This window comes from Cynocephalus volans, chromosome 9 (genome assembly GCF_027409185.1).
Source record: "Cynocephalus volans isolate mCynVol1 chromosome 9, mCynVol1.pri, whole genome shotgun sequence".
NCBI lineage: Eukaryota > Metazoa > Chordata > Mammalia > Dermoptera > Cynocephalidae > Cynocephalus > Cynocephalus volans.
In genome coordinates, this window is record NC_084468.1 from 13,661,831 (window position 1) to 13,682,123 (window position 20,293).

A 20,293-nucleotide genomic window follows, 5' to 3' on the forward strand; every position below is an offset into this window, starting at 1 on the left:
TATTGGAAAAGTGTTTATATTCCATTTAAGTATGTTACTAAAATTCAAATGCAACTCAAATACTGGAGATCCACTAATTTAGAACCTAGCAGAAGGTCATCTCGAGAAGGGCAGGGATCTTTGTTTATTTATTCATGGTCGTATTTCTTTATTTTCTGACACATAGTGAATGCTCAAATATTTGTAGAATTTGAATTAGGTTTTGTCTAATTAGCTATGTTGGTAACACGGAAAGTCTTACATAGTGGCAAAAATAAAAGGGGGTGAGAGCACATCAGAATAATGTTCTTCTGGTTTCAGCCCTTTAAGTTTAGACTCAGGACTCAAACTTAAAATTCTTTATTCACACTTAATACTTGTAAAGAACATTCACTGTTTTTGTTTGAGGTTCATTATATGGAATATAATATTCAGTTTAGTTCCTAAATACTTTTTTCAGGTATCAATCTCTTTCAAAATAGTATAACAAATTAAAAGAGGCACATAAAAAAGAAAAAAAAGAGGGCATTGTATTATTCAGGATCCAGCTGGAACACCACATCCTGAGAGGCCTTTCCCGGATTATCCAAACCCTTGTGCTTCCTACAGTCTCTACTGCATTACCCTGTTCTTTTTGTCATAGTATTTATCATTTCCTAATATCTCCTTGTTTACTGTCTATCCTACCTGAAGAATATAAGCTCCACAAGAACAGGCTTGATCAGCTCTGGATCTTTAGGGTCTAAGATGGTAGTTGGCATGCAGTAAGTGCCTATTAAATATAAGCAAATGAATACATTCAATTCACTACCATTTAGGGAGCTCTTACCACACGCTTGGCACCATACTAAGCCCTTTCTAAGTATTGTCTCATTTATCCTCATAATCCCCCTAGTATCTCCACTTTACAGATGGGAAATTGAGGATTAGAGATATTCAGCAACCAGCAACCAGCAACTGTGTCAAGGATAAGCAGGTAATAAGGGGAAGAGCCAGGATTTGATCAGAGGTAGTTTGTCTCTAGGCTACAGCCTGTGTACTCTTGTCCACCACGCTTAAACCAAACCACCAGCTGTCGTCTACAAAGTGAGTAAGTATTGAAAGCCATTTTAATCAGAAATTCATGGATCCTTTTTCTTGGCCTGTTTTCTAGCAACAACACTACAACTACCTTGGAGAGGGCTTTGCAAGCCAAGAGACACACACACTAAGTGTGGGAGCAGGGAGAAGCCCTTGTTCCCTGCAACCCCCTAAGAGGAAAATGCAGTAGAGGAGACTCACAGGGCACTGGCATGAAGAGCAACGCAAACAGAAGAAGGTAAAAGGGCTGCTTTCTGCAGGAGGGAGAACAAGACGGGCTACTCTGTTTCACAAACTTCATCCACACCCACCCCTCAGCATCCTATTTGAGGACAGGGTTGAGCAAGCAAGTGTACGGGCAGCGAGCCTAGAATCAGGAAGCTGGAGTGTGGTTTTAAAACACCTTGGCCAATGAGCTTAGGAGTGACCAGGATGGCTGGAGTCCCATGGCTTCTGTGAAGATGGAAAGTCCTTGGCTACCACGTGGTGCAGCTTCAGGGAGAAAGGCCAGCGCCTCCCTATTACCCCATCTGTCCATCCACTAAGAAAAAACTCTTCCTGGCTAATTTACAAGATGGGTAGACCTTACCTGTGTTCCTAAAAAATAGTATAGAAAAATGCAATTTGAATTTCAAAGTTTGTTATACAACCTAGGGTAGGTTACTATTTTAAAAACTTACTAAGATTCTGCCTATACAGCAAAGAATTTTTCTGCAAAATGAATCTGTAACTGCTTAATTTATTTTTTGTATAAATGCAGATTTTCACATGCTGACTGCTTTAAAGTGACATACACTATATTAAAAACATCAAATACTTAGAGAAATTGGGAAAGTTTACTTGCTAAATGTAAATCTATTACAGCAAACATATACCTAATAATATTTTCTTCATAATTTTTAAAGTTCTAGCAAAAAGTACAAATGGATTTCCCATGAATGGGCAAAACAAATTTGCCTAGTACTTGACAATTTACATTTTCAGGGGGGAACTGACTCAAACACGTCTAGGCAGAAGGTATCCTTCCTGTGTACCATCATTCCCTGGGGACTTGCTACCTTAAGTGTGTCCCAGGACCAGCAGCTTAGCCACTGTGCCTCTCTAGAAATAGATTTTCCAGCCCTACACCAGACCTACTAAATCAAATTCCATGTTTTAACAAGATGCCCAAATGAATATACGCACACTGAAAGCCAGAAGCAACAGCACTAGAGTTGGCAGAAAAGCATTCTTGACTCTCAGGCCCCTTCTGTATTGGAAGACTTGAAGTCATGCACACAGGCCAGGGCTGTGCAGGTGGTGGGCCACACTGGCCACATGGGGTCAATGAGCGTCCTTACCTCCAGCATGTTGTAGATGATATAGAGCTTGATGACTGACTGCCCCCTTATCAGGTGGTACATCATGGAGTAGTCAACATAGTGCATCATAAAATAGCAGATTACCAAAATGACACCCTTCAAAATGTCACACACCTGGGCAGGCTGAAGCAAACGTCTATCCCTGAAACATATAAGAAGTAATAAAAATATGAGTTTCAAATTATATGTTAAAAAAACAAATAATTTTTACTGGACATACATTGGCATACAAAGGTAACGAGCATTAGGTTGATCTTTTAAAAACTTCAAACCAACAAGGAAAGTAACACTAAGTATGAAATTTTCTGCCTAGGTACAGAATATAAAGATGTTAAACCAGAATTACTATTAGAAGTTGGCAATCTTAATAAGCAAACAGAGGGTCGGCATGTGCACACAGAGTGCTTTAAAGCAACGGCTTTCCATGATTGACATGAGCCTCTAACCTAACCATGAAGCCCTGTAGCCTGCTAAGTCAGCCCTTTCTACACAATGTCAGCATTATATGCACATTGTTCTGGACCTTGTACTTTTTATTTGACATCATAACAGATTTTTCCATACCGGTTTGTGGAGGGTACTAACATTAGTAGAGCACATGTATTTCACAGGGCCTTAACCTTTAGCCTAGCAGGACCACAGCCCTTAGATTAGAAGGACCAAAGTCCTTAGATCAGGCTGTAGCTTAGTAGGATTTTTATCTTAGTAGGACAACAGTCCTTAGCTGTTAGAAGGGCCAAAGCTCTTTAGTTTAGGTTGTAGCATAGTAGGACCACAGTCTTCGGTTTTAGCAAGGCCAAAGCCTTGTAGTTTGAGGAATAACCTAACTTTTTAGTATTGCACATAGAAATGCTAAGCTTGGGAAAGAACAGAAAACTTTCACAGGACTAAAAATTCTCTGGTATGGATATGAAAACTGTAACACAGCAAAAGTGCTTGGCCTAAGGGCAGATGCCCTTGGTGCAGCTAAACCTAATGATGGGAAAAGAATATATGCTAAAAGCTTCAAGGCTACTCTGCCAATTAGTGGTTGGTTCCACATTTCACCTTCAACTGCTTTTTTAAGTTTCCTAGGGAACAAAGTGTTGCCATAACGATTATCTCATTGGTTCTTCTGTATGTCACATAGCTTAGTTTTATGACTCCTTTGATGGTAAATTAACTTAAACTATTCTTAAGTTGCACCTGCTTTAATGAAAATTGTTATGTAGCCAGTTTGTTTATATTTTCACTATGACTGATTAACCACCTGTGTTTTCTGTAACTTTCTTGGCTGGACCAAAAAAAAGGAGAGAAAACCTAGTTCGGGGTTATTTTCTGAGGAATGCTTCTCTCTTGAAGAAGTCGTCTCCTGGAATTAACTCCTTCTGGGCCTCTCACTGCTCTGGAAAAATGGGCTTTGAGTAATCATTTGCATCTCCATCTCCATCACCCTGGGGGAGAGGTGATATTGGTTCATAAGAAACTCATATTTTTCTGGCAGTGCAGTATTTCACTATGTGGATGTACCATAATTTATTTAACAAACCATTGCCAGATTTCTAATCTTTAGCAATATAAACCATGATGCAATGTATATGTCATGTCTCAAATATGAAAATATATTTGCAGGATAAATTCCTAAAATTAGAATTTCAAGGTTGTATTAACTTGATATTTTGATAGAAATGACTCAACTGCCCTCTGTAGAGGTTGTACCTCCACTAGCAATGTTATGAGAAAGCCTATAACCCATGTGCATCATTACAGTGTTTGATTAACTTTTAAATATTTGCCAATTTCACTGGGGAAAAATGGTATCTAGTGTAGTTTCAATGTTAATTTCTATTAGGAGACTAAACATCTTTTTTATATATTTAAGGATTATTTACATTTCCTGTGAATTCTCTCTTCATATCTTTTTTCTACTGGCTAGTCCTCTATGACTTGAGTTGAAATATTTTTTTTTCCTAATATGACCAAAGAATCATTCCTTACTTCTGAGGTTAGAGTATGAAGAGCTAAACCTAAATTTGGGTGGGTGGGGGGGGGGAGAAACACCTTAAGACACAGCAAAAAATACATTAGAAAAGAAAATATTTAAGATTTCTTCCACTAGATATAACATTCCTATGACAAGAATGGGAAGGATGCTTTATCTATCTACATATGTCAACTGCAGGCTGACACCTTAAGACAGAAAATGCAGTCTCCTGTTTGGGCAGCTTTTATGTATAGTGCATTCAATCAAAAGGCTTGAGTATTTTCCTTAGGTGCTACAGAATCTGTTTATTTTCATCAATCATGACAATACTCTGAGCAACAATATTAGGGGGAGCTCATCTGCTAATCAGCCACTGGCCTTCTGAGCCATCCACGCATTTGGTATTTCATGGCTATGTATGCTCTGGAGCTCTTTCTAACCCTTGTCCACATTCAGATCAGGGGCTCTTTTCTTCCAAAGATCCTTGCAGAGTTCAACAAGGAATCTGTGTCTTCCAGCTGTTACACTGCTTTATGATATGATGATGACGTAATACCAATTGTATGAGCAGTTGCTACAGAACCTCACTCCTGTTTTCCACATGTATGCTATACAACTTTTTCAGTTAGGTATGAATTTGGTTCATTTGCTTACAGACAGAATATGGGATACTACAAAAGTCTGGGAAAGAGGCAAATTCTTTGAAGACTATGTATAGGAAGGTCTAGAAGTAGATGGGAAGACACTGAGTTGAACCAACAAGCATAAATGGGAAACAGGTCAGAATTTGTCTAAGTCAGATCACCTATCCTGAGACAGGCAGGAAAAACCAAGCGAAATTATTCTTAGTAGTTGAAGTTAGGGCTTTAGGCAAAATTGCATCAAACACTCTGATCAATCTTTATGATTATTTTTCTGTGACCCTGACTTTCTCTTCTCTAACTCTGTTTTTCTCTCTCCCAGACACACTCTGGCCCTTTTCTCCTTATGGAACCCAGAGTGATCCTCATCTCCCACCTCCCAAACACATCCCAGAGCACAGATCTCTTCCAAGGGCCATCTGACTATCAAGGTCATTTTCTATCCCACTCCCACAAGATTGAAAATGGAAGAGCTATTACACCTGTCTAGAGTTGGATCTGATCATTTAAACATACTTCTAATTCAAACACTGAGAAGAGGACACACTGTGAACACTCTTGAGCTCCTGGCCTGTGTGTGACTTCCTCTGCTGGGATGGCAGGAAACAAACTCTGAGGCATCAGTGAGGATGCTGTCCCACCCCACCATCAAGTGTGGGCACAGCTCAGCATGCACTGAAAATCACACACCACCTATAGTTGTGGCCCTCTGTATTTAGGAACTATAGGTCATGTTTTATAAAAATAGGTCAAAGAAAATGATAGGAACTAAAAATAGGGTAGCATTAATTTCCAAAATGATTTTGATAACTAAAGTAAAAAACTATACTTACAGCTTTTGGGACTGTATTGGCATCTACTTAGTTAAGTGATCTCAGTCAAAGCAATTTTATTTAAGAGATAAAGGGCTTTTTTTGGTATATATCCAGTTGCATTTCTTTATAAACATATTTACAACAAAACAATGTGCTAGCATATCTATGAAGGAATATTATATTTAATACGAGTCATTGTTAGAAATTAGATCTACCAAACATTGTAAATACATATCCCAAAATAATATAATACCATACTCTTTGAAACAAGGTAAGTTAAAATTTTAAAATTAAGAGTAAACAACTTAATTTAGTTTTATCTTACCTAGGACTAAACTAGGTTGTAAAAACAAAGAAAAGTTGTAGAAATACCTTATGTTACAATTTACAGTTACTATGTGGCAGGCACTGTTCTAAGCACACTGCGTATATTCATTTAGTGTTCACAGTAATCCTATAAGAAAGGTACCATCACCATCCCAATTTTACAGATGAGGCAAGAGGCAGTCCAGACATGCCTGCAATGGTACAGTTAATAAGTTCCTATGTGGTGGAGCAGAGATCAGAATCTTGGCAGTATGGTTCCAGAAGGCATGCTCTTCATTACTTTCTATACTCTAGATTTTTTAAAAAAGAACTTCTAAACTTATAGGAATCAACAACTCAGGACCTTTTATCTTTTAGTAAAAGTTTAACACTATAATTTGTCATTGTACTGTGATCTCGTTTGGAAAATTGTTGTGCTAAAAACCAAATACATCTATCATTTTATTCTTTATTTCTAAAAACACATGCAGAAAAACAGGACTACATATATTCCTTTGGATCCACTGCTTCCTGTATGTCCTCTGCTCTGGTGACAATCTTCCATTGCTATCATAATTGGTTCCTACAGAGATGACTGTGATTTTCAAAATTAAGAAATATTATTCAAATAAAGAATAAAAGAAGCAGAACTCTTGAGAAATGAGGGTCTTGTTTTCATATAAATGTATCTGTTAATGAAAAAGGAAAGTTGAAAAAATAAAAAATTGTTTCTGAGGTGGTGTCTTAAAATACATCTGTGCATACCATAGACTTTCTATAAAAAGACCTAACCTCAAAAATAAGTTTACCTGGTTAAAACAAGTTGAACCAATCACAGTATTTGTTTCTTCTCTGCCAGGATATTTTTATTTTTATTATATATATATATATATATATATATATATATATATATATATATATATATATATATATATATATATATATATATATTTAGTTTATTTATTTATTAATAAAAGATAAACAGTAAGGGGATCTAAACCCTTGACTTGGTGTTGTCAGCACCATGTTCTCCCAAGTGAGCTAACGGGCCATCCTTATATAGGGATCCGAACCCATGGCCTTGGTGTTATCAGCACCACACTCTCCCAAGTAAGCCACAGGCCATCCCCCAGGATATTTTTAGATAACTATCTGATAAGCATTTCAAACTCAGTAAGAAGCTTATCCTCAGCTCTGCCAATTAATCTTGAATTGGCTCTTGAATACTTTCAGGGTGACGTTCTTCATTATAAATGGCTATTAAATGGTAGTTACTTGCAATTTCTTTTGCAAATGCTGGAAGTCCCAGATGAAAACCATAAATGAGAAACATGCTGTTTGGCAAAGTGAAAATCCCGCTAATCTAATTTACGGGTTTGGCTGTGTGTCATGGCAAAACAAGTAATATTAAATAACATATTTAACAGAACTTAAAAATTTTTCAAAATAATCTCCCTTACAGAAATCAAATTCTCTGCATTTCTAAATTTTACCTTTTATTCACATAAATACTTTTATTGTATTTTTACTAATTATACAATTTATAATTTTCCATTGTATAATTTACCAATTAAAGCATCTCCAGTTATTTCAAAGGGCTCATAGATTTATGGGAACAGAATTACGTAGTAGAGAAAGATGATCAATTCCTCCCATGCTTTAGCAGAAGATAATATGCTGACTATGATTAAAGTACAAACTGAGAGGATAGGGGGATCAGGAAGGAAGAGGCTGCAGCAAAAATGAGCAAAAGACATGGAAGAATTCCTGCATAGTTAATTTCAAATAGGTACTGAAGCATGCCAGAGTTATCAACATGAGTTATTTCATTATAAAATACACAAACTGGATATTTCTTTCTCTCTCTGCCTCAACATTTTTAGCTATTTGTAGAATAATTGAAAGAGTGAAGAAATACAACTACTGCTGAAATATAAAAATGTAAAATATTTAATGTGGTTCACATTTTTGAAAGAGAAGTCCCTTTATAATTTTAAAGTAAACTGGAATAAAGCAATGATAGCAAGATGTTTTCCCTAATTAGAAAATTGAATACTTTCAATCTTAAGTTTGATTGACATATGATACAAAAAAACTTAACACTTACACTGAGTGATTTTAAAATAATTCTAGACTATACTAGAAAAAAATAACCAGCTTTATAAAGCTCAATATTTAGAGTAATGCAAAATAAAAACTGCTTATATGGAAGGAACTAAGTCCATCTGACTACCGTAGCAGCTGGGAATGAAGTTTCTGTTGTCAAGTCTAGATTAACACACGTAATTAAAGATCACTTTACTGAGTGGTTTTCATGTTAGGTGAAAGCATGGTCAAATCCTTCATGGATAAATGTGGACAGGGCTTTGGGACCAAGTAAGGATGCTATTTTTAAAAGAAGGAACTACATTTTCTTCAGTTATGTTTCTACCCGCAAACGTTTATGTCTGCCTGTGCTCTTCACCTCTGCATTGTAATTAATACTCGTTTGTACTAATGTCAATTTGGCCAAGAGTATAGAAGGAAAAATCAGGGTTTACTCACCACAAGGAGTCCCTGTGCCACCACATTCCATTCTATAAAGGAAGTGAAAGTGCTCCTCCCTTCGGTCTGATTTATAAGAGAGAAAGAAAGAGAGAAGTTGTAATGTTGCTACGCTCTGAGCGTCATGGTGAGGCAACAGGGGACAACAAAACCTGAGGTTACCAAGACTTTCTAATATAACAAATATGTTTATTGCTCTTGACAAATAAGCCACATAAGATCAGCTCTGGTAAGAGGAAATAACAGGCATAATTGTTTCCCCAGTGAAAGATACCAAGAGCTCTCCCTACATGTGCTATAGTGGTGGCATTAATCACTTAGGCCAAAATCAAGGCTTAATTTTGTCTAAAAAGATAAAAATCTATTTCTAATATATATGTGAAGTTAATTTGGGGTAGAACTATGTCAAAAGAGGTAAGGCATGTGGAGGAAACACAACAGATTAAAAAACTATCAAGCTTTTGAATTTCATAATTCTGGGCGATAAGAACTTTATTATGGAGTAAACTCTCAAAAGAAAGATACACTTGCTTCTTAAAACAAAGGGGGAAAAAAAAAAAGAGTCCATGAAACCTCAAATGAAAGTTATGCTTAAAACTGGGGTGACAGATCAGAAAATTTGCTTGCACATATCTTGTTTGCTCTAACAGTAAAAGCAAAGTACTCTAGCATTTATTACTTAAACCTACTCAATTCAGTTATCACTGTCTAATTTTAGTAAAGCTTTTTTCAACAACAATAATTATCAGTTCTTGGCTCCAGATTTTATCATTTTTCTCTATAATCGCCCTCAACTTTTAACCCAAATGAGATCACAAGTTTTAGGAGGAAAGAACATTCACAAAAATGCCAGATAAATTAAAAATAGTTATATAATTGGCTTTTAGTTTATTCTACAAGTAAAATTTGGAAAAATGATGCTTGATATCTGTTTAGCATAATTCAGAGCAGTCTACTTCTCTGAAAACAAATCCTATCATTCTTCCAAGAAACATAGATACCTCACATAATGAATCAAAACTTAATTCTGTATTCCATGTCCTCAGTCATTAAAAAGATTATCCTAATTTAAGAAGTTTCTCAAATGTTTTCCTAAAATGATACTACCCTATCTGAAAAAGAAGGAAGAAATATATAAATAAGTCTGCTTTTAAAAAAATCTGGATATATTTCTTTTTTTAGTGTACAACAAAGCATTTGGGGACAAAGATTTTTCAATATTTTTAATCCATCAGAAAGAGTTTCAGCTAAGTATTCTTGAGGTCACTGAGGACAGATGTAAACTTTTAATGAAAACAATGCATCCTTTGTAAACAACACACACGATTATGAACTCAAGATAACAGGACAAGGCACACAACTACGGACCCTGCCAATACCCCACAATGAACAATACTTTAACAGGGTCAGAAGTTGGCAAAATGCACCAAGCAATCATGATGAAGGCTGGGTTTACTTAAAGGGATGCAAAATCATCTTGGTCCTCAGTCTTAGAGAAAGGTAGAGACTATTTACATAGTTGTCAATACTGACAAAAACCGAAAACCAAAACTAAAGCCAAAAACTGTGGCAAGTTTGCAGAATATCTAGAAATAGGTTCAAAGACTAAATTCTCAAGCATAAAATCCAGGGGTCTATCTGCTTTAAAAAAGCTCTCACAAATGCTGTGCCAGATAGAGATCCGCAAGCAGAGGTTGTGAGAACACTAATCTCAAACATGAAAGGGCAATTACATTACTCTATTATTGATGTGATGTTGACAGAGACAGTAATAAACTGCAACTAGTTAACTGTTTTCATGTCAGAATCTCGACTAATTTGACAAATACAAGATCTTCAAAAAGTAAATGAAAAGATTAGTATTATCTTTTAATTCTATTTTTCCACAAATATTTAAAAGTACTCTCATATTTTTTCCTCCCTTTTTGGGAATAATCTCAAAGAACTAAGAGATTAGAAAGATACTAAGTTTTTTATGAGAAGAAGAATGAAATACAGAAGAGAGAAAAAGAAAACATTCAAAAAAAGAACAATCAACTTTTTGCTGGTCTCTAATTTCTTCTTATCCCTTTGAAAAAAATATAGTCAGACTGAAGGAAAGAGCACTTTTTGCTTGCTGAGAAAGATGGAACATGACATAGCTATACGCAAGACAAATCAAATAATCTTTAAGAGAAGTAAAGAACATTGGAAGGAAAGGTATAAGAAGGCAGAATTTGACTATTTCCAAATAATCATTTCATAAAAAAAAAATATTTGAAAGGTCTTAGACTTAACATTCAACAATAGGTTGAATATAACTTCATTATCAAATATGGCGTTTTGTGTTTCAAAAATAATGCTAAAAGAGACAATGTTTTCTAAATTGCTCAAAGAAAATAAAAATTGAAACTCATGTTACTGTAAGCACAAATTATTCAATTTTAATAAAACACACTTAAGGCATTAAGACATTAAGACAGTATTTTCATATTCTGTGTAACCTGGCCTACCTTCACAAAGAGTACTTAAAATTGCTGAAATTGTTATGTAATTAAACTGCATTTCATCTTTTACATATCATGTAAATATTTCTTAGTAATAGCATAAAATGTAATTTTTCAGTTAATTCAAATTGCAGAAATTAGTTAAGAACTGTTTGCAGTGGAAAACTTAGTGTCTTAAATGTAGTATGTAACAGGCTGCCCTCTAGTGTTGTTTTAGCTATAAAACCTTGAAAATAGAAAACATTTTATTTTCAAATTTTACCCTAACTTAGACTAAAAAGTACAAGTTAATGTAAAAAAGCAATAATCTTTATCTCATATCCTAAAAATATCTTAAAATATCTAAAAGTGGTTGGACCTAGGGGCCATCAACCACACAAGATAAAGCAAATGGAAGTAGAGGATTTAGAATTTCCCATTTCCTTGCAATACCTCTTTTAGTCTTCAGAACACTCAAAGACTTTTCTAATGTTACTTTGGTGCCCTGTTTCCTCTAGTGACGGTACACACAGAAATGAACTTGAATGCAGCACAGTTCTAGATGTCTGTACGACAATAGCATGGGTCTTCAAATAAGAGGCCCCCCAAAAAGACCCTTGGGAATACTGGCAAACCACCACTTCATTCAGAGTATGTCACTTTCATGCTAACCATATCCAAGGAAGAAGAGAGTCTCTTTTAGATTATATTTTATTTTAATGTTTTGTCTCATCATGCCAACAGCCATACAGAATATATGTCTTTGAAAGCCATTCACATAAAGATGGCTAGAGCATGAACATGCCACAAACTGTTAATCAAAGAACTAAAAAGTAATCTAGCCCATAATGTAGATGTGAAAATCCCTACGTGATATTAGTTATTTTATGTCAGGCAAGTCTCACATGACTTTTATCTAAATTTCTATGTGTCCATCAATCCATCATCTTCATGTAGTCACACATGAAGATTCATATTTAGTAATGCTTTATCAGATTTCACTTTGGTTTTCCAAAAAGTTAACTAAATACCATAATTTTATTGAGCTTCCAATAGTGATAAAGGAAAAAAGTATACTGAAGTTAGGCTTTGTTAATGTTAAAGCACCATGCTACAAATGTCTTTAAGATGGTTTGCTAATAAGAATAAAGCCTTCTTAAAAATTCTCCTAAAGGTATAAAGGATATACTTGAAATATCTTAAAGCTGTTGGGTAATTCTTAAAAAGATCTTCCCATTTGATTAACTTGTGATTAATAAAATATGCAACATAACTCATTCTTATTTTGGAAGGCAACTAAGGTTACAGTATATAAAGTATCACATGTAACAATGATATGAACTGAATTCTTATACTTGTTTTATACTCCATGCAATATGCTAAGAAGAATTTTTAACTTTTTCACAATATGATCATCACGATCATCAAATTATTCCAATTTTTATTGGAAGAATTTCTTATCCAAACTGCTTAAGGCTCATTTTTAAAGGAACTATACATGTTACTAAGTATTAAGTACATGCTTATTTACTACTTTAACAGAGAATCTTCTATGACGTTAGTCTTTAAAAAAAAAAAAACACCAACATATAATTCTATATATGGCCAATAATTTTTAACTCAATTTCCATAGTTAAATTATTTTATTAATTACATATTTTATATACCATGGAATAGTTGCTACACTTAAATGAAGTTTCACAAATTGTTGTCCCTTTCAGCATTTTAAAACTTTTTCAGAATGAAATGTAACTAGAAAAGTGACACACATTAGAAATTTAACTTGGACAACTATACTAAGAACTAAGTAATAATGTTATATAGAGTAACTATACAGAGTGAATTCAAGTTGACATAACTATACAAAGAAAGAAAACTGCAAAATCCGAACTTCCTTCTAACCTTAAGACCAATTAAACTTCACATAAGCTTAGCATTTTCACCTTACGAGTCCTAGTATTGGTAGAGAAGAAAGAGAAGAAAACTGATATTTGTTGTGGTCTTCTATGAACCAGGCACCGTGCTGGGTATTCTTTTTACATCTCCCAATCTTTGTTGTAAAAGATGCTGAGCTCTCCCCATTTGCCTGATGAGGAAAAGGCTTAGAGAAGTTAGGCAGCCGCCCACAGCTCCCCAGCTAATTAATATTGAGTGGGGCTGTCTGATCCTTCCCATAGTGACAGTGGTCTTCAGGAGTCTTTCCACTACCACAAATCAGAGGGAGTCTTACCTGTGTAAGTACCTAAGGCTCTACAGGTCATGAAAACTGATCTCAAATGAAATGGTGGAGAAACCCCTGTAGTAAAAGCTCCTTAGGAGATTCTGATACCACTTGTCTCCCACTTCCCCAGCCTAGAACCTGGTCCTCTTTTACAGATGATGCATAGGAGGCCCAGGGACTTTGAGAAAATAAAGGTACAGGTGAGTTAGGAAAGTGGTGAGGAGGTCTGATTCTCAGTCCTGGACCCTTTCTGTTCTGCTAGACAGCCTTCTGCCCTAACATTATTTTACTGGCTAAAGCAAAGTTTTGGTTTAAAACCATACTGGAAAAAAATGTACAGATAAAAAGTATAATATTATATCAACATGACATCCATTAAAAAGATAAAATTAAAAATTAGTTTATGTATTAAGGGCCAAAGTGTGAATAAAACTACCAATTATCTTTATTCTGTAAATTCTACAAGTGGTAAAAATAAAATAATTTAGACATTTAAAATAGTTAATGATCTTAAACTTACCTTAAGCCATAGCAAGGCAAAGTGAGGAGCCTGAATAATGCCAGGAAAACTCTTAAAGGAAGCAGGGTGAACACATACAAAAATGCATCCAGGCACAGAAAGATTCCAAAAAACATGAGCTGGATTTTAAAAGGAGAGAAGAAAAAAAAAAGTAAAATATTCTTTAAATAATTGTAGATGGAAATTTCAAACAATCAGGAAATTTCTAAACTTTATGGGAAATTAACTTATGCTAATTTAGCCCTGGAAATAACAAATTAACAGTACTATCTGTGTATACAAGCCGTATTTCAGTGAAAGTTCTTCTTCAAAATGCAAGTATGGACTTCTTCCAGAGTCTTTGGTCTACCACCTTTTGGTCTACAGAAATCAATTAAACTCTTCAAAGGAAAAGTTGCCCTTGGCCACAGCTATGTCTCATCTGATGTGGCTTTCTGGGTACCCCTCAAACTTTAAAGACTTTATAGCAAACCTTTTAGATAAAACTTTTTACCTTTAGCTTTGCTCCTCATAATTTTGTTATTTCCTGCTTATTAGAGTGCTTCATTGATGAGAAATATCGGAATACATTTTGAGTTAAAATATTGTTTATGTTAAAAATACGTGAACTGATTACTAGCTTTAACACAATTTTATGTGCACTGAAATTTGGTGTACTCGTTTCTAATTACAGGACAAGTTGCTAATGTTTCTCTCTCTCCCCTTTCTTATGTGCTTGCCACACTTTTTTTGGGGGGGGTAACATTACACATTTTTACCCATTAAATTCAGGACTATATTTCACAGAAGAAGGGTGGAGTCTTTTGATGGCTTGGAGAAGTAGCCACACGCAGGCTATACCAAACTCTGTTATTGTTAGAGCAGTGACTTATGCATGACCCCAACACACAAATGTATTATGATATAAATGACTCCACCATAATATTCCATGTATCTTTAGTCAGTAAATTGTCCTACATATGTAAATTACTTAAAATTCATACTGCTATAGGCTGAATTGTGTCTCCCCACCAAATTCATACGTTGATCAGATAATATGTAGATCAGAATGTGAACACGTATGGAGATAGGGTCTTTAAAGAGGTGATCTAATTTTTATTTATTTATTTATTTATTTTTGGTGATTTAATTTAAAATGAGGTCTTTAGAGTGGGACCTAATCCAATATGACTGGTATCCTCATAAGAAAGGAAATTTGGACACATACATGGACACAGAAAAGATGATATGAAGACACAGGGAGAAGACAACCACCAACAAGTTGAGGAGAAAAGTCTCAGAAGAAAACACCCCTGCCAACACCTTGATCTCAGACTTCTGGCCAGAACTATGAGACAATATATTTCTGTTGTTTAAAATGCCAGTCTGTGGTACTTTGTTATGGCATCCCTAGGAAACTAATAAACAAATCTTTAAATAAAAGAGCAAATTTTAATTTTTGATGAGAATGTCTCAAAAATATATTATGCATGTGAGGGTACCGCAAAAAGTTCATGGAAATATAGAATTAAAAGATAATACCAATCTTTCCATGAATTTTTTGATGTATCCTCGCATATATGCCAGATTTCTTAATCTAAATATATAGACCCTGATGACTTTTTGTTTTCAACAAGTAAAATAATTTAACAATTTAGATTCATTATGAAGAACACTGAAAGTACAATGCTAAACTACTTAGCCATGTGCTGCAGACTATATTTTTTAAAATCTCTACACAGTAGTCAGTCAGTCATCCTGTCTCTGCTGCCAGTGTAGAGTTACAGTTTTGCATGTTTTCTTGTTTGATACACAAAGGAGTGTTGTAGAACACTGAGCAAGGTCCACGTAAATTTAGTGGTCCTTATTTATTACCCTCTTGTTACCTTCCCTGCTTACTGGGGGACTGTTGGCTGAGCTCTGAAGGCAGAAACTGCCAGAACCCTGACCTACCCAGAAAGCACTTTGATGTGTATGCATGAAGACACAGGATGCTGGGAAGGAGAGAGTATGTGGCTGTCTTTCTCATGAGTTTATACTGGGGATCAACATACAGTAGTTCCCCTGATCTGAGGTTTTACTTTTTGCTGTTTCAGTTACCCACAGTCAACTGTGGCCTAAAAATATTGCCTTGGGTTGTATATTCCCCCCAAAACTTAGTCCCCACTGTAACTGTTGAGGGTGGGAAATCCTATTATGATAACCGAAAGGTGGGGCCTTGAAGAGGTGATTAGAGTGTAGGACCATGTCATAGGGAATGGGTTAATAATGGTGGGTCAGGGGCATGGTTCTGAGGGCTTTAAAAGAAAAGCACATGAGAAGTTAGGCTCTCTCTCCTCTGCCATTTTCTGCCATGTGAGACCCCTGAGTCACCGTCACTACCACCAAGACCCTCACCAGATGTGTTCTCTGGACTTTGGATTTCCCAGCCTCTGAAACTGTAAGCAATAAATTTCATTTTCTTACAAAGTACCCAGTTTCAGGTATTTTGTTATAAGCAACAGAAACGGACTAAGACAAATATTAAGTAGAGTATTCTAGAAATAAACAATTCTTAAGTTGTTTTTTTTTTTCCCCCTGACCAGTAAGGGGATCGCAACCCTCGGCACGGTGTTGTCTGCACCACACTCAGCCAGTGAGCACACCGGCCATCCCTATAAAGGATCTGAACCCGTGGCCTTGGTGCTACTAGCGCTGCACTCTCCCGAGTGAGCCACGGGGCCGGCCCAACAATTCTTAAGTTTAAAATTGCATGCCCTTCTGAGTAGCGTGATGAAATCTCATGCCACCCTGCAGTATGTGAACCATCCCTTTGTCCAGTGCATCTGTGCTCCAGCTGCACCCTGCCCAATAGTCACTTAGTAGTCGTCTCAGTTATCAGATCAACTGTTTCAGTATTATAGTGTTTGTATTCAAGTTACTCCTATTTTACTTAATAATGGCCCCAAATTACACGAGAGGTGATGCTAGCAATTCAGATATGCCAAAGAAAAGCTGTAAATTTCTTCCTTTAGCTGAAAAGGTGAAAGTTCTCTTGAAAGAAAAAAATCATATGCTGAAGTTGCTAAGATCTACAGTAAGAATGAATCTTCTATCCGAAGCATCTGCCTGTGTTCTAGCAACATTAACCAGAAAGTGTGGGTGACGGCCATCTTATTTATGGAATGGTTTCACCAATGCTTCATCCCAGAAATGAAAAAACATTTGGAAGAGAAGGGCTGGAATTTAAAGTCCTATTAATAACAGAAAATGCACCTGGTTATCCTGAATCTGTTAGCTATGGAATACAAATATCAAAGTTGCATTTTTACCTCCAAATACCACCTCACTGCCCCTTGACCAGGGCATGGTTCAGTTTGTCAAGGCCTGGTATTTGATCGCATTCAGTCAGCAATTGATGTAGACCCTAATCTGGACATAACGCAGTGCTGAAAATCTTTAACATTCATCAACACTGCACTGCATGAATTAGAACCAGAAACCATAAATGCCTGCTGAAAGAACTTATAGAGTGAAGTTGTGAATGATTTTAAAGGCATCCCAGGGACTGATGGAAAAGTTAAGGGAGTCATTCATGTAGTAAGACAAGTTGGTAGAGGATTTGCTGACATGCTTGATGAAGAAGTGGGAGAATATATTGAAGGCCATCTACAAGTGTTAACAAATGAGGAACTGGGAGAACTAGGTGAGTCATCTATAGAGGAAGAGAAGGATGAAGAAGAAACTGACACAGAACAGCAATGTGAACATTACCAAAATTTGCTGAAGTCTTTCTTCTAAATTGCAAAGACACTAAAGGACAAAATTATGGAACGTGATCCTCGGATGGAATGCATTGAAGTCACCCATATTATCATCTAAGGATTACAACCTCTGTAACAACATTTTGATGAGTTAAAAAGAAAGAGACAACTTCCAATTACAATGTTCTTCCTAAAGTTTTTAGCAAAAACCCTTCAACTATTGAGGATCCCCGACCATCGACATCATTGGCTCCTGACATCAAACTATCAACATCATCATGGTTCAATGATCCAGGATCACTCGAAGCAGGTGATCCTCCTTCTTACACATCGGTAGAAGGTCAATAGTACCTAACACTATATCACAATGCCTATGCCATTCACCTCACCTCATCACATAGGCACTTTATCATCCTCCATCATTATCAGAAGGGTGAAAACATACAATAAAATATTTTGAGAGAGAGACCACATTCACATAACTTTTACGGTATAGTGTTAGAATTGTGTTATTTTATTATTGTGTTGTTAATCTCTTACTGTGTCTAATTTATAAATTAAACTTTAACAGAGATGTATGGATAGGAAAACAACACAGAATTTAGGACTTGGTTCTATCTTTGGTTTCAGGCATCCACCAAGTATCTTGGAACATATCTCCCCTGGATAAAGGGGGGCTACTGTACTATCCATTCAACCAACATCTATTAAGCTGTTAATATGGGCCAAGTAACATGCTCAGCCCAGTGGGCACAAAGATGAACAGGGCACCAGGATGTGGCTCCTGCTCTCAGTAAGCTTATTCATATGTTAGCATAAGAAACACCAGCATGTGGGTAAGTGCAGTGTTAACAACTGCCATGGCAGACCTAAATACGCAGGAAACAAGGGAGGCCCAATGGCCAAACCAGCTTGTGGATATTCAGAAAAAGCTCCCTAGCAGAGGTGATCCTTCAGTGACATCCGAGAAGATGAGGGCTATTTACCACATAGAGAGGGTGGACTGGGCATGGGGTTAGGGGTGGTGAAGGAAGAGGAAAGAAGTTTCAGGCAGAGGAAGCACGAGCAAGAACACGGGGTGGAAAGTAATCACGAGGAAGACTAAAACTTCCTTTTAAAATAAAGAGAAAAAGTACTTGCCTTTCTTTGGCTTGGAGAAATCTGTATTAGCATTGTTTAGGGTAAATGACAGTAACCCAAGTCTAATGGGCCTTCCCCTCACATTTTACAACAGTGGCATAAACTCAGTGGGCAGGCAACAATCCTGTCTTGCTGTGTGCAGGTGCGTAGCTCGACTACTTGGAACTGTTAATATGATTGCTCTCGACATCTCTGTGAGATGGAAAGTAAGATGCAACAAGTAAAGAAATTCCAGCTGGGTGGAAAGAAATCATTCACGTATGTGAGAATACACAGCACAAAAGAAAAGCAACAGAATGGCTTTCAGGGTTTGGAAATGTGGAAACGTGACTCAATTACATAGCTATTGTTCTGATGTTACACCTTCTCATAAAGCAGCATTCTTTTAAATTCTTTACATATGAAAATGAGAAAATTTTCTAAAAAAGTAAATGAAGATATCATCCTGAAAACATCACCCTTGAATGAAAGACATAAGGAAACTGGTGTGCAGTGTGAACCTGGCTCTGCGGAGAATGATATACACATGGCACAGCTCACTGAATTTGCACAGTGACTAAGAAGTTTGAAGAGTCTCCTGTGCTTGCAGTATTCCATGCATGCTTACTACTTAACCCTTCAAACGGCTCTTATCAGCCCTGCTTGACCCACAAGGAAAACCACAGCTTGAAGGTTGAATGTGAGCGAGGCCAAGGCCGTAGGTCAGAGTAAAGAAACTGGCATTCAAGCCCAGCACTATCTGACCCAAGGCCCTGCATTTTCTTTTTGAAGCAGTCTGAGCAGGGCAAAAAGATCTCACTCAGTAACTTTACTAGGCACAGGGGTTAAGGAGGTTTTCTTTGTGCTAACCCGTCTTGCCATTTGTTTAGTGTCATTAAAAATGCAAAAATAATAGGAATTTAATTGAATCAAACTTATAAGAGGCATAAAAAATTCACATATTTAGATTTATTGCTACCATTGAATATAAGTTATTAAGAATTAACAGCTTGGAGTATATATTATTAATGAAAATAAAGGGTACATCCACAACTTCAGTTAATTTGTATGGCATCTTGATAAATAATTGCTATTTTCTTTGTGCTTGGACCAAATCATCATAAAATATTCAAGCATTCTTACATAACAGTTAATGAAAATTTCCCCTTAAATATACAAGGTGTGATGATAAAGTAATGAAGTCAGTGACATATGCCACTGTTTCCCTTTTGAGAAACATAAAAATCTTCTGCCCCCTCCTTTAAATGTCATTTGAAATTTCAAAATAAATACAACATTGTGGCTAAAAGGAAAGAAGGAGAATGATTTTGGGATATGCCTCTTTAAATCACAGGTGACAATCTGTCCTGCTCGCTGACAGTCATCCCTTGTGCATCAGATCCATCACTCTCCTCCCACTTCCCATTCCTCGCACCTCCAGCCATTCCTGCCTCCCCTCCCCTCATCTACATCGTAGAAATGTCTCACCTTACTTTAAATGTCTCTCACCTTTACAGAGAAGATCTTATAATGAATGTCATATCCTCACACTGGCAA

General features: G+C 36.3%; 1 protein-coding gene across 2 annotated transcripts in view; it reads right to left on the bottom strand.

The window, feature by feature from the left end:
* The window catches only part of TAPT1 (transmembrane anterior posterior transformation 1), a 65,489-nt gene that overhangs the window by 24,994 nt on the left and 20,202 nt on the right, over positions 1–20,293 (bottom strand). For both annotated transcript variants that reach the window (XM_063108283.1, XM_063108285.1), the window contains exons 3-4: positions 13,896–14,014; positions 2,400–2,562 (exon numbers count right to left, since the gene is read on the bottom strand). In XM_063108283.1, coding sequence (XP_062964353.1) covers positions 2,400–2,562; positions 13,896–14,014 — 282 coding nt within the window. The remainder of the gene's footprint in view (positions 1–2,399; positions 2,563–13,895; positions 14,015–20,293) is intronic.